Here is a 15,051-nt window from a genome sequence, read left to right on the forward strand (position 1 = left end):
CCCCACCCGAGTCCATCTTCCCTCGCTGACCAGCAGCGGCCACACCCACCCCCGGGTGGCTCCTCCCCGAGTCCCAGATGAGAGAGCACAGCACTTAAGGTAATGTAAATAACCAGAGAGCGAGAGCTATTTTAAGATGCTGTCTTTCACTGTGGCCATAGAGGGGGACAAAGATGCAAGCCAAGCGATTGTAATTTCAGTCACGTTTTGGGACATGTTCTCATTCTCTGTCTGCCATCCAGCTCGCTGAAGGGCCCGGCAGACGAGAAAGAGCTTGGACCGGAGCCTTTATCTAAAGAAAGATGTTTTTAAGATGATAATTTAAAGTAACAGACAGAAGTTTGGAAGTGTGAGATACTACAATTAAGCTTCATAAACACAAAGAGTTTTTCAAGTTGGCTGAAAAATATATATTTCTGCAACGCAAAGGTTTTACTTCCATGACTTTTTGTGATCTTCAATTATTAGTAAATCTCCTCAGGCCTCTGAAGTTATTGACAAACAACAACCCGACACTTAATGGTTGAACCCAAGTCAACATGGCTTTGTTTCAAGATATCATATGCCACAGAACCTCATTGATCAGCATCATCTTCAACAGAAATAACACATACTAAAATCTAATTGCAATATTCTCAAAGTGTTTTTTTGAATCAGGAAACAAAAAAAAGGTGAAATACCAATTTTATCTTGTTCCAAAAGTAGAGTTTATATATTTTCCTGAAATAATTAGTTATTTTTTTGTTTCATCTCTTATGACATCAAAAATAAATAAACATTTAGACAGCATCCTTTCTTATATGAATCATTTTATATGTATGTATCTATATATGTATATATATTTTTTTCCTCCATATTTATACATACACATCACAGAGAAAATGATCTGCTGTTAACAACAAATGAAAGAACATATTTGTGAAGCAGAACTTGCCGCCACATTGTCCTGCAACAGCTACTGGTTGACTTTGCAAAATCACAAACAAAAACAACAACACGAACACCAGTAGAAGTACAGAAGACTTGATATAGTTAGATCTTTTTCTCGAGGTTACATTCATCTTCAAGTCTTTGTTCGCTGCAGTCTGACCAGAGTCCAGTCACAACCGTGGACATACAACTGTTTTATGAGCTTCATTAAGGCAGTTGAATACAAGATAACACTAACTTACACCGATTTCTATGATTAAAACTGCTTCTACACCTGACATTAAAGAGAATATTAGCTAATGCTTCAAGTCAACTACAGTCACTACTGCTTGTATAATTCCTACTTAGCACGATACATGGATTGCTTCTTTCTGGATTCATGATATGTTTAGAGTAATAATAAAGAGACGTGACCGCCTCTCAAAAAAACCCTCAAGCTGCATTAGTTTCGGGTCTGAGTTAATAAGTTATTTCACGTCATGAAACTATAGTACATTTAATGTGTCACTTAAGTCACAAATCAAAACCCAATTATTTCAGTTCTACACATGTTAATTACACGTAACACAAATGTATTGGCTTGTTCTGACATATTAAAGCTACACGATATCCGGTGTTCTGTAATTTGTTGATCTATTTTACTTCAACTCTCACATTCAGTTTTCATAATAATTGCTGTACAGGTGTTTAAGTGTTAGTCTGCTATTGCTTTTATCTAATTGGTACATACTATGGTTGTGCTGTGAGTGGCTTTTTAATCAACTCCCTGCCATCTGTTCATTCCTTGTCATATTTCTGATCAAATATTTCACCACCGTTCCGCAGGAACTCTGCGCAGCGTCGCTTATCACCACTCATCTGTAGTTTGATCTGCTTTTTCTTGAATGATTAAAAAGTGTGATCAATCAAACTAGGACCGTCTTCTTCAGCTATATCTCCAAAGTAGTTCAGGAGAGGATGAGTATGTATGATACCCAACTATTTATATAAGAGCTATATGAGTGAATGGTTAATGTACTTCACAGAAAGAGAACGTCATGTCCAGACAATCGGCAAGCTGCTACACTATATCCTGTCATGTGGCCGTTATCCAATCACCACATGTTGGATGTGGTTCTTTTGTAGTCCCAACGGAAGACGTTTGCTTCTTGTCTCGTACTTCTTTTTGGAGGATTTGACAAAGAAACCAGTTCTCCGACAGTTCCCTCACATGTTCAGTGTATTTTTTTTTAAAACACATCCTGAGTTTATCACTCTTCATCATGGTGTGAGGACTCAGAGCTGGACTCCTCCTCCTCCACCACTGTTTCTGTCGGCAGTGTGTCGCGGCGTGTGAAGGCGGCCGCCAAGGTCACACTCAGCCGCGGCTTGACGGGCGCCATCTCCGACAGCCCGATGTTGTTGCTACGAGTCACAAGCGTCGTCTTATCCATAATCTCTCCGCTGTGCTTGGACACTACTGCGTCGAGAAAGTCATATTTGTGTGAAATCTTGCCGCTCTCAAACAGGTACTTTGCCAAGTAGGAGAAAGCAACGTTACCCAGGAAGGAGGCGAGCATGGAGATGGTCTTGAAGGGGAACTTCTGGATGACGACGTCCTCCATTTCTCCAGTTATGTGGTGTATCCTCTGCTCAGTGGTCCAGCCAGGGTAATAAATGAAAGGAGGCAACCGCAGGTAGGGTTCTCCTCCGCCTATACGTAGCACCACGCCGAACAGGTAGGCGGCCACGGAGCCGTACGTATTGGTGCCTTTGACGAAGAGCACGCTGATCAGCTGGGGGAAGATGACGACGTACACCAGGTCTGAACTCAGGTACCAGAGGCCGTAAACTGTCCCAGTCACCAGCGCCATCAACGTGGCAAGGCCGCCGAATACAAAGATGGTGATGCGCATCACCCAGACGATCTCACGGTCAGACGCCTGCGGAGACAGAGACGAGCAGGGACAGGATTGTGACGTGGGCCGAAGCGCACACAAAAAAACATGGATGCTGTGTGAACTTTATACTCACCGACTGTCTAAAGGCGAGCTTGTAGATGTTCCTCGCAAACATGGAGCTGGCCGACAGGATGGAGGAGTCTGCAGACGACATGACGGCTGCGGACACTGCACCCAGCCCGAAGAAAGAGACAAACGGCGGACAAAGGTGCTGGAGCACGATGGGTAGAATCATGTCCGCTTGGTCCCTCTCTTTAGGAGGAATAGCGCCATAACTTGTCTGGTTCCAGTCTGAGGAAGAGAAATAATGAACATCATTATACTTGAAGTGTATCATGAAAAATCAAATTAAAAAAATAACCATGTGGCCTCCAGGGAAGCCCAACTTTTCAAATGCCTCAAAAATAAAAATAAATTGCTCATAATCATTTGTAATACTAACACAAGCTGAAAGCTTGCCATGGCTTACTCACTTACTTACAGTATGAAAATGTCAACGCTGCAATAACAAACCATGCAAGGTTTACTTGAAGTTTAACAAATACTATTCATATATTATATATATATATAATATTTCTGACTAAAGAGATTAAAAAAACATCTTATCGTTGTTTTTGTGGCAGCTCCTGTTTATTATTTCAGTGCTAAAACAAGACTAAACAAAGTTGTGTATTCAGATGTTCACCAAGGAATCTGACGCCTAAAAATCTGGAGTTCAAACCTCTAATTTGGTCCCTCGCCTCCCTCTAATGTAATATTTACACAGCCAGCATGGTTATTAAGTGGATTGCTGCTTCATTATGGATGAGGTAAACCAGCTGCTATTTACCAGGCTCTCTCAGATCTAAGGGCAACATGGACTCATCCAGAGCCGCCCCCCGAAAAAAAAAAAAACACACACACACACACAGACTGTGCCTTTGCAGGCTCATGTGTGAGCTCCCGAACCTGTGGAGGCCCCAATGGCCCCGATGAGAACGGAGGGCACAGCCATGACGAGGCACCCGAAAGCGGCCAGGAAGGAGAGGACCTGGGCGTAGTTGGCCGAGGAGGCGGACAGGACTCTCTGGAAATACACTTGCCAGGGTATTCCTCCAAGCATCTGCAGCACATTTAGAGACCAGTGAACAACATTGGCAGATCTAAAGCCCAACATGCCTCAAAAGGCGTTACAATCTGGACAGCACAAGACATCCACTGTCCTTAGTGCCTCGATTTGAACAAGGACCAACTCTAGAGTATGGTTGAACGAATCCAACGTGAGGGAGTGGAACTCCTTCACATATGGTTCAACGAAATGATTTGATAACAAGCCGCAGTATTTGTTCACTTTATAAAGTGTACACACATTTTCTAATAACCAACGAATAGTTCAAGCATGCTGATATACTGTATTTCTTCAACCTTTAGACGTGGTGTTGGTCACAGTGGACTACATTATGATGATGTGTGGGATGGATAACACGTGGGGACTGTACCAGGAGGCAGAAGTTGTCCATCCAGACCCAGGTGTCGCCCGTGTTGATGCTGCCTCTCCAGGGAGACTGGTACACCTGCTTCACTGCAGTGATGGTGATGTCTGACACCGCAGGGTTGGTCAAAGCGAACGGGACACTGATCCACTGTAGACGTCCAGAAACAGACACAAAAACTGGTTTTGTGGTTATTATACCGTTAACACGTTATTACCACACTTGAATTTATTAATACTTTTCTAGAAAATATGTCACAATTAATCTTTGCAGTATCGTGTTACGTCAGTGTGTGTTCATTCGGGGCAGCATTTGTGTGTTATTCATAGAGTGATTTGTCATAATTTAAGTCAAGGTCAAAGTATGTTTGGTGCGACAACAACAGTAAATCTAGTGAAGAAAGTTGTTCAATTAGTTTTCTATCATCTACCTTCAACTTGTGCCCATCATGAACCTACCAGGCCAATGAAGATACAGAAGAGCTGCACGACATCAGTGTAGGCCACAGAGTAGAGTCCTCCAACCAAGGTGTAAAAGATTGCAATGAGCGCTGAGATAACCACTGACATCTTAATGTTGATGTCCACGATGACACTCAGAGTAGCACCTAAGGCCATGAGCAAATGTCATTGAATACAGATGTGTATGTATAGACAATATAGGCAAAACCTCACTGATCGTATTTGCCACCAGCATCTTTTATTTCGTGTAGATATTGAAACATGAACTCACCGAGGGCGGATAAGATGGCCGCGGACCAGAAGATCTCTCCCATGAGCGCAGGTATGAAGAGGAGGCCACCCATGCGTTTTCCATACATCTGCTGGAACGGGTCCAACATGGTGACATAACCTCGTGAGCGCATGGGCTTAGCGAAAAAAAGACCCCCTGGGACAAATGGGCACATTGAATGGAGGCACCTTCAAGTGTATCTCTACAAAGATATGGTTTGAATTAAAAAACATATGTTTTATTGATTTGTCAAAATAGATATACTAAAAAGAGGCTGATACTTGAACCAACAGGTTCAAGACTTAAAAAGGAATTAAAGTGAAGAAAAAAGACCAATGAGACGTTTGATTAGCACCCAAACCAACCATTTGAAGTGTGTGGTCAAAAAGTCATTCAAGTGTAAATATATAAAAATGAAGACAAATAATCCCTAATTTATGCACCTGATCACACATGTTACAAACCAGTATTTCACATTGTTTTAAACCACTCACCAACAACGAGACTGAGGGCATATCCAAAGGGAGCTTGAGCCCAAGCCAAGCCATAATTAGGCAGATAAACATACTCTGCTGTACCATTTATATATCCTCCACCAACCCAGGTCGCTGAAAATCACACACACACACACACACACACACACACACACACACACACACACACACACACACACACACACACACACACACACACACACACACTATTGTCAATAAACAATCTAGAAGGTTTTACTAAATATTGCAGTAATGTGTCAGTATTTTTATTTTTTGAAGTGAGTGTTGCACAGAAAACTCACTTCAACATGTTTAAACAAATAAAAGATACAACTTGTCAAAACAACCTAAGTACTATTATTGTATTTCCAAACGGCTTTAGCTACCACAATCCCAGTATAATTGAATAATGAAGACAGAATTCACCTGTCATGGTAAATCCACCGACAAATAGTCCAATGTCTCTCCCTCCGACCATGATGGTTTCGCTGCGGTCGGTGCCCTCCGCCTCCCCGGAGTGTTTGTTCTTCCATGCCGCCCAGATGCCCACGAACAGAATCAGTAGATAGAAGATCGCGATGGCCACAAGCCCCTCGACATGGATGGTCATTGTCGCACCAGTCTTCCGCTAGGAACGGGGGGGCATTGAGACCTGCTTGGCGCAAGGAGGAGCGAGGATTTCACATATTAAATACAATTGCTGTATGGAAACAATCATTTGGCATTTCATTTTCTGTAACATCTGACCTTTTTTGGTTCGCGTGAAATGCACAAAAAGTTTACATTTGTAGCAGGTTTTAGTTGGATTAGAGAGTCAACTGAACAAACACGTATTGACTTGTTGAAACAGAATATTAGAATAGCATTAGTCCACAAGACATAACTCCCTCTGCTGATTCATTTGTGTTCTTGCGCGCTTGTGGCCCTGATCCCTGTATTTTCCAGGAATTTGACTTTCAACACGGTGCAGGTCATTTGTGGCGCTCGTCAATCTACAGCATCACAATACATAACGTTCAGAATGGATCATAAAGACACCTGGAGAATCGATTGTGTCGTTTTCGATTCCGTCAGGCAAAAGAAACAAGTGTCAGCTTTTTCCTATTTATTTTCTATATGTAAATTCACACACATGAAAATAAATGGATCAAACAAATATGTGAGAATTGTTGTAAAAAATAATGAAAATGTGTTTCTTTTTCCGTGTCTGTGCTTTTGGATAAACATTTTTTCTCTTTTTTTTATCTCCTTATATCTGGAAACATGCGCGTAAAATTACAATTACGCACAGAATTCGCTCCAAAAATATAACCCAGTCAAGTTCGAGACAGCCTTATTGAAACTATACTAAGGACACTAAACTGTCATCTAAAGAACTACACTTTGCTCACGCTGAAATTAATCAAAAATCATCCTTCTAAATACCAATTGATGAAAGAGCCTTAGCAGTTCACACGACAAAACGCATGCAAAACTTACCTCAAGTATTTTTAGAGTCATGTGCTGGGACACCCGGGGCAGAAAACAGCGAGCAGAAGTATTAGAAGCCTCGGAACATAAAATGAATCGTTGGTGGAGGTCTCCCGGGTGACTTGCCGAGGCTTATAAGGGGGCAGGTGCCGTCGGAGGACTGATACGCACGTCAGAGAAACCAAACGTTCCTCTTAATGAGCACCTTGCATGTAACCACGTCACAGTGTACTGGCCGCTCTGACTGGCCGAGGGAAGGAGAGATTCCTTTGCTCAAAAACGGGGATTGCGTTTTTTTTTCCTGAATCACTGAATGTCAAGACATGAATTGTAATACTGCATTTTAAATAATCAATATTTTGTGGATGACCAAATGGAATGGGTTTTATGCTTAATGTGTGGCTCGTGCTCCTTCAAACTCTGTGCGTAACAGCCGCGTAATTGCGCAGCCATACTTCGTGTGGCCTTTTATTCGCTGTCACTCGCTCCTTGGCCGGCATTTTACTTTACAACTGCAATTAACTTTGCACCGCGGGAACAGTTTTTTTTTTCTCAGCGACTAAGGAGGATGGGAAACAGTGAAGCACTCTTTGCTTTGTACAGGAGACAACTGTGAAGCGGTAAAAAAAAACAAAAAAACAACAATGATACTAATATTCATCAAGCTCGTTAATCTTCAACCCCTTCATAAGCAGAAGCGGTCGCGTTTTCCTCCTGATTTCGGGCCTCAGGTGGATTTGTGTAGTCTAAATACCTTGTAGCAATTATAAATCAATTAGTGGACTATACTTGTCACTTTCTCTTTAGGGTATATCAATGAACTGTGTCTACTTTATGTCCGCCTCTTCCTTGAGTCGTTTAAAGTGGGCTGTTCTTGTCAAAACTGACATACATCCAATTAGGATGGATCCCGAAGAGCAGTAGGAGAGATTTAATGATACAGAGTCTCACTAAAAAAAAAACTGTGGCACACGTGGGAGCAAACGCCCGTGCGCACACGACGACACACACGTGCTGACTGAGGTGTTTGCTCATAAAGCGAAAGGGTGGCACGTTTATTTGAACTGCTATAGACGCACGCAGTAGACCCGTTTCAGCACCATGGACAGAGGCCAGTGAATATGCCTCAGGTTCACATTGCTAGAAAAGCGTTTGAATGCATTTTAACTGTACGAACTGACGATACTGTATTGTTTCTTTCTATATTATTATTATTTAGGTATTATTATCTTTCTCTCAATCTGTCGGTCATTTCATTAGGCGATGCATTTCTCTTTCTGATGTCAGATTGAAGTACTCTGGTGAACCAATGCTCGACTAATAAAGGTTTTTAATCCAACTTCTTGTGTTGCTCGGCCTGGCAGCGGTTTTATTTTACATTTTAATATTCTGTCTTATTTAGGGAATAATGATAAAAAAACAAACATAATTTGATTCCGTTTGAAAGCACTGTATGTTCTTTTTCTCAAACAAACCATTTTTGTATTTGGATGTGATTTCGCTTGATTCTGTGCGTTACTGATGCCGAAACCTAAAACTTCCGGAAGACAGCTGGGATGGTTTTCTAGTTGCATGTGTAACAGATGGCTACCACATGACCTTGACACTCTGCATTTGTAGCTTCATGATGCTAAATACATATCAACATAAACATATAAAGTGACACACAATTTACAACTATCAACAACCTACTGCAAAGAATTAGAACAGACAATATATTGTTCAACTTGGGAAAATTAATGCTTATATTTCACCAAATAAATTCTTCAGGCTCAAGGGCTCCAGGTTTAATGAGCAGCTGTTGCTGGCAGCCTCAAGATGTTAGTAAGAGAGCAATAGAGAGACAGACACAGGAGAGGGAAAGGTAACAGGAGTAAGATGTAAAGCCAACAAAGTGACATGACTTCAAAAATAATGAAACAATATTCATTCTCCACAGCCTTTATTCTTTAAAAAATAAACACATCCATTGTAATGACCAAAACACACTTGTGTTTTGATACAGCTCGTTAAATACAACAATCTACAATGTCTCTGATGCTAAAGTAAACTCGTGATCAAGGGGTCCAAGTATTATAATATAGATGTCTGGAAGATAAGAAACATGACCTCCACCTTGTGAGTGGCGGAAGGATATGAAACTCGTCCCGGTTAATCTTCACTCTGAAGTTGGAACTACGATGCATTTCAAAATCAATGCTGTGTCCTGAAAGCTACCACAAGTAGATGGTGAATATTTTGGACCTTGGCGTCCCCCAGTGGTAGTCTAAACATGGATATTGATATATGTATGTAATTTGTGAGACTAGAATAAAAGCTTTACAGATGAAACGTTTATGAACACGATACCCTATCGGTGTATATACAATAAAACACTAGTATTTAAGACAGATATTTTATCATCCATTGTTGTCAGTTGTTCCTTTTTGCATTGAAATTACCCCAAAACTGTGAACCACCTCTCACTTGATACCCACTATGATCTGTACATAATTCTGTTTTTAAATGCAAGCTTTCAGTCAGAGACTAAAGAAGAAGATCAAAGGCTTGCCCTCAAAACCCATGTGCAGTGAGCAGATGATTTTTCTTTTTATTTGTCTGCCTTTGAATCACTGAAGTACAGTCAATTGTATGACGCAGTTTGTTGGATTACATTTGTTTTTGTTGAAGCAGTGAAATAAGGCGAAGATAAAAACACTGGTAACAAAATAGCTTTGTAAAGACAAGTTTTGATTCCTAAGCCAACTAATTGACTTGACATTCACTTTTATGACAATACAGATTAGCTAGAAGTTACAATATGTCCAACAAAAGCTACAGGGTCCTGGAAAACATTCAATTTTAAATGTTAATCAAACATGAGCAGAGAAGCATGAAGTATTAGCTGCACTAAAAATATAGCAAATATTGTTTTCAATGCAACAGTGAGATGGCCCAATATGAAAAAGGCGATGTGCACTGGAATGCATGAACATTTTGGTATCGTCCAAAAAAATAAATAAAAATAAGTTGCTTCTGCTGGTGAACTGTTGTGATACTTTGAACAAAACTACAATAATAAGGTTCAGGTATCTACAGAGGCCCCAAGAGACAGAAGGTAAAAAGAAAACAAATGGAGCATTTGGCATATTTCTAAAAGGACCTTGCTTCAGGTACATGTATTAGGGTTGACGTGTCTTAACTTATTACAAAACGATTGTTTAGAAATATATCAAAGAATTGAGACATTAGCAGATGAGAGCATTCATCGCCTGCTGGAAGTGTGCAGCGGGAACGAATATGATCGCAACACACAAGGATATATACATATCTAACAGTGGTATGTGTTAGCGAGTGGTACAATATCTCACTGGTATAATGTGCGGCTGGCCTGAATCTATCAGCTGTGAAACAGGTTTTCATTTCAGGGGAGCTGGCCAATACCGTTTGTCGGACAGTTGAGTGGCTAAAACATACAAAAATAAAACACCCACCAATATGTCTTTTCTAAAAGACATGCTCACTAAAATGAAGACAGCAACAATCACAATATCTTACTTAAATGAAGCTACAGTTCATCATGATTCCTGTGAGCTGGTTAAACAAAGATCTTGAGAAATGGAAGGGAAAAATATCAAATATTGTTTTTAACATTTTACCGCCCCCTGTGGACAGCTGTTCTCAGCTGTAAGTTACTACTGGTACCAGGAGAACACAATCATGTACTTGTTTTTCGAATGGAACCACAAACAACCAAGAACCATCTAAATACCCCAGTAGAAACATTACTACCACATGGTACCGCTGAAAAACAGGGTCCACTTGTCTTTCATAAAACACCCCCATGGATGCTGCTTCTTCTGGTGCGCCCATCATCACGCCCTCACGTTCTCATTGTTTTGATTTGATCTGGAAAAATGTGAGAAATCAGCTAAATATAGAGCACATTATCTAAAAACAATACGAAAGTTGGTAATTCCTTAACAATTTTTTACAGATATTACAATAATATAAACTTTAAATATTTGGGCTTATTATCCCGTAGCCTGATAGTGACCACCCTCATTATACTGATCAGAATAATGTTGTTGTTTCACACAGCTACTTCAAGACTAATGTCACAATAACAAAGTAAACATGGGAAGGAAAAAGTACAGAATAGAGGTTGTTTTTTCTAAATACATTCTTTTACAAGGACACAAGAAATAACACAACACTTAAAAAACACAGTACTCACTGCATGATTTGATCTATGGAATTTGAATGAGGGTGTGAAACACAATTAAAAGAAAAAAAAATGATGTTGAGGTTGTGGAACAGACAACACTTTGCTTCTGATTTTTCAGTCAGATATACATTAAAACAAACATGTGGTTGAAGTAATGGGGAGTAAAACGAAATGTGGATGAAAAACACCGAATCAAATAGAAACATTAAGGTATTGTGGGAAATTTCACCAAGAGTAAACATTCAAGTACAAATTGTAGAAATAAAAAATATAAAATGCACTGCAGGTTTTGAAAAAGGATCTGTCAGATTGTTGTTGTTAATTAACAATGGCCATGCCAGCACAAGGTGGCAAATTTTAAACGTTATACAATTAATGTCTATAACACAATAAACCCAATTTAACATTTTTGTCTATTTAAAATTGACCCATATATACAATAGTGTGTTATATGCTGTCATTATATTCAAGTAAAATCCAAATGCCAGCTCAGGAGCTTAGCTGAAAGTTTATTCTGTTCCTATACACAAAACAAAATCTTTCTGAGATATATATATATATATATATATATATATATATATATATATATATATATATATATATATATATATATATATATATATATAAACCATCAGACACAGGAACAGTAGTTTCTTCCAACTGGCCGTCAGTCTTGTGAACAATTGAACAATTAATTAAACACCTTCACTATTTACTGTTTACTATTTTTCTGTTTTCTTTATTGTTTTTTTTTGCCTTTTTATATTTATCTTTACTTATTGTATAGAAGTACGAAGAGCAAAGTGAAACCAACGTCAAATTCCATGTATGTGAACATTTTCATGGCCATTAAAGCTGACCCTGATTCTGAAAAAGGTATATAATGTAGGTAAAAGGTGATTTGATATACACTTCCACGCTCAATCTCACTTTCATTCATGTGAACTCCCATCCTACCTTGTAACCAGTCCACTCCCTCCTGTAAACCTTCTCCTTTCAGTGCATCGGTGGCACTAAAACACATCAACACATCATATTAAAAACTGCTAAACACAGTGACATCCTGGCATACTACTATGGAAATAAGTGTCCTTGAATGTTCATACCAAATGATCCAGGGTTTGTCTTTAATGTTCTCCAGACAGAGCAGCTGTGAGACCTTGACAGAAGACAGAGCGTCCCTGACATCCATCTTGTTAGCAAAGAACAGGATGGGGATCCTCCTGTGCTTAATATCTGCAGTGAGAATGAGAGGGTGATGTCGGAAAGTTAGTGTAATGTAGTAAACTGATGAGCTTGACTGATGAGGAAGACAATTGTGCAACCAAGAAAAAATTGAAAAAAAAACGATATTTGTGTTAATTCCCCAAAAAGCATATTTGCATAGTCTACAGATTAGACCAATAGCCAAAAAAGAGACAACAGTACAACTTAAGAGGGCTGGAATTCAAAACTAAGTTTTAAAAAATTATCTTTGATGTAAATGAGTGTACCAGGGTGATTTAGTAATGTGTCCAGTTCTTCTTTGGCTACTACCATCCTCAGTTTGTCTGCACTATCAATGACAAAAATGATAGCCTGGCCTTCCCTGAGAAGAGAGAGATCACATAAATTAATATCCATAGTATATCAAATGGAAAATAGGACGGGTGGTTTTGTGGCACTGGCACACTCACTTGTAGTAGTGCTCCCAAAGGTTTCTGTACCTGCCCTGACCAGACATGTCAAACACTGTGAAAGAAAGACTACAAGAAAAGAAGAGGGAAAACTGTTGTATTGGGTTGAACAAATCACAACAAACTTCCTATATCTGAATAGCAGCAAGATTATATTAATTAACTTTAAACAAAAATATGTAACGATTAGAAGTTACTATACTTAAGATTTCTTGAGCTACCAATTGTAATAAATGAAGTTGCTGATTTGAACGGCTACCTGGAGGTCTTGAACTTCTCTATGCTGAAGCCAATGGTTGGGACGATGTCCTGCGCCTGAGCCTGGAGGACAAATGCAGCATGTTGCAAATAAAAACCTCAATAGGCAACATTTCTTAAATTCCTTGCTAGTTAACCAAACACATACTACTTAACCAAATGTCGATATTTATGGTACGATAAGTTATAACATAGATACATATCGGTAAACAGGGACAGTGATAAGGAATATGGAACACAATTGGTACACAATTACACAATTCATGTTATCACTGATTTGGCCAACACACAAATATGTGTTAGAAACTCACTTCTACCGTGGTCCTACATTTTCAAAATCACGTTACAAACGTTACACAAGATTGGGGAAACTTACATTAGAGGGTTTTAGTTGGTTGATGATTGTAGTCTTTCCACTGTTGTCCAAACCCAGACACAGGACATTGACCTCCTTCTTCAACCCGAGCCATCCTGCCAACTTGTCAAACAGCCCCATCGGCTGCCTGTCTAATCTACAATACAATAACAGAAGCCATAAATACTCTACATGTTGTCCTTTTGCACAATGTGGCTGAGTTCAATAATGCCCTCTTTGGAGTTCAACCTGCTGTAAAGTACTTAGTGAATTTACTTTTGTTTTGATCAGAAAAAAACAATTCCCCTTCCTGTGGCGTTACACCGTTTCACGTCACCTTAAGTGTCCTCTGAGACCACTTAGCATAGTTAATTAGCACAACATAAACCCTTTCCGAACAAAACGCTTATCTTCATGTAAGCTAAACGTGAAGAGTAGTTTGTGTTGTTTTTAGTTGCAGAGCAGCGTCTCATTGCTCCAATCGACGCACAGCATTTGACTTCCCGCTATTTGCGCTCACCGTGTTGAGGGCTCCTGCCAGGTTTTAACGTAATTAACGTTCGCTATTACCTGTTTAACTATCCAGTTCACGTTAATCTCTTGTTGTCACAGTTGCTAGCTAGCCTCAGCTAACGTTTAGCCGATGGGATAACGTTAAGTAATGTTTAACGCTAACGCTACGTGGACAGTCACATTAACTATCCTGCTGACACTGGACAATCGCTTTGGGATAATGTATACAAGACAGTCGCAACACTAGACCGCATGAAGTAACGCTAAGCTAACGCTCAACATGTTTGGGTCCTAACTTTAGCTCAACGTGATAGCGTTAAGCTTGAAGCTAACGCGATAGCTGGTGGCGTTATCCTTTTCCAAATAGTTTTGTAGTTCAAGCTGTTACCGGTTATTTAGCGTTGAGGTCTTGCTTCGGGTTCACTTCACGCCTCCTTGAGCTAGCTCAATAAATGCCCAGTGTTTCGTTCATGTCTCGTCTCCTCTCGAGCCGACAGGAGCTACGCTGAGGTATTTACACTGTGTTGCTGGGAGACCAGTGTGCTGACTCAAGTCTGCCACCTGCAGGTTAAACAGTGAAACGTTACAAAAAAACCTTTATTCAGTGGAAAAAGACAAAATGAGGTTGAAGTATAAAAGTAATAATGTTTGTGTTGATTTAAATGCACATTTCCTCTACAGTGATCCACCTCATTTTTATGCATACACATTTTACATGTTCTTTTCATTTTAAGATGTATTTGATTTATTACAATTTTTAGTCACATTTTCAAAACTCTAAACACAATTAGCACAGCATCGGCCTTTTGTGGCCATACCTTTCACACATTTCATGTCGTTTTCAAACAATATTCAGTTAGTCAACACATTTCCACAATGCTTACATACCTCCCAACAAAATGATGGAGTTTTTCTTTTATCATTTACGAATGTCAACATATAACATCCCACAATGGCAAAAACAATATTCTAAACATTAGATACAGTCTAAAAACCTCTTCTGC

The 15,051-nt window shown here is 39.6% G+C and overlaps 2 protein-coding genes across 4 annotated transcripts; both read right to left on the minus strand.

The window, feature by feature from the left end:
• Positions 1-792: 792 nt before the first annotated feature.
• On the minus strand, positions 793-12,427 carry LOC137787490 (high-affinity choline transporter 1-like). 2 transcript variants are annotated; one of them, XM_068579999.1, is made up of 10 exons: positions 12,352-12,427; positions 12,203-12,258; positions 5,995-6,220; positions 5,569-5,682; positions 5,075-5,230; positions 4,801-4,949; positions 4,349-4,492; positions 3,819-3,972; positions 2,944-3,161; positions 793-2,852 (listed from the first exon to the last, which is right to left on the minus strand). In XM_068579999.1, the coding sequence occupies exons 3-10, from the start codon at positions 6,176-6,178 to the stop codon at positions 2,181-2,183; spliced, it is 1,791 nt and encodes a 596-aa protein (XP_068436100.1). In that variant the 5' UTR covers positions 6,179-6,220; positions 12,203-12,258; positions 12,352-12,427; the 3' UTR covers positions 793-2,180. The 2 variants fall into 2 exon arrangements, with proteins under 2 accessions (XP_068436100.1, XP_068436109.1); XM_068580008.1 differs by lacking the exons at positions 12,203-12,258; positions 12,352-12,427 and adding an exon at positions 7,048-7,136.
• LOC137787500 (ADP-ribosylation factor-like protein 6) lies at positions 8,964-14,577 on the minus strand. Of its 2 annotated transcripts, none has more exons than XM_068580030.1 (8): positions 14,436-14,577; positions 13,556-13,691; positions 13,181-13,242; positions 12,922-12,990; positions 12,739-12,833; positions 12,352-12,481; positions 12,203-12,258; positions 8,964-10,926 (listed from the first exon to the last, which is right to left on the minus strand). In XM_068580030.1, the coding sequence occupies exons 2-8, from the start codon at positions 13,673-13,675 to the stop codon at positions 10,901-10,903; spliced, it is 558 nt and encodes a 185-aa protein (XP_068436131.1). In that variant the 5' UTR covers positions 13,676-13,691; positions 14,436-14,577; the 3' UTR covers positions 8,964-10,900. The 2 variants fall into 2 exon arrangements, with proteins under 2 accessions (XP_068436131.1, XP_068436123.1); XM_068580022.1 differs by lacking the exon at positions 8,964-10,926 and adding an exon at positions 11,936-12,112.
• Positions 14,578-15,051: the final 474 nt, after the last annotated feature.

The sequence above is a fragment of the Clinocottus analis genome, unplaced genomic scaffold (assembly GCF_023055335.1).
Source record: "Clinocottus analis isolate CAN_PGR_092001 unplaced genomic scaffold, fCliAna1.0.p SCAF_1, whole genome shotgun sequence".
In the NCBI taxonomy this organism is placed as follows: Eukaryota; Metazoa; Chordata; class Actinopteri; order Perciformes; family Cottidae; genus Clinocottus; species Clinocottus analis.

What these genes read in the sequence shown, in the direction of transcription:
- LOC137787490 (XM_068579999.1), bottom strand. Translation starts at nt 6,178, where the DNA reads ATGACCATCCATGTCGAGGGGCTTGTGGCCATCGCGATCTTCTATCTA. An exon ending in CGGTGGATTTACCATGACAG is followed by an intron (nt 5,683 to 5,994) that starts GTGAATTCTGTC and finishes TGTGATTTTCAG; the next exon opens with CGACCTGGGTTGGTGGAGGA. An exon ending in TGGACAACTTCTGCCTCCTG is followed by an intron (nt 3,973 to 4,348) that starts GTACAGTCCCCA and finishes AATGTGCTGCAG; the next exon opens with ATGCTTGGAGGAATACCCTG.
- LOC137787500 (XM_068580022.1), bottom strand. Translation starts at nt 13,675, where the DNA reads ATGGGGCTGTTTGACAAGTTGGCAGGATGGCTCGGGTTGAAGAAGGAG. An exon ending in ACCAACTAAAACCCTCTAAT is followed by an intron (nt 13,243 to 13,555) that starts GTAAGTTTCCCC and finishes TTTGTCCTCCAG; the next exon opens with GCTCAGGCGCAGGACATCGT. An exon ending in GACAAACCCTGGATCATTTG is followed by an intron (nt 12,259 to 12,351) that starts GTATGAACATTC and finishes GATGTGTTTTAG; the next exon opens with TGCCACCGATGCACTGAAAG.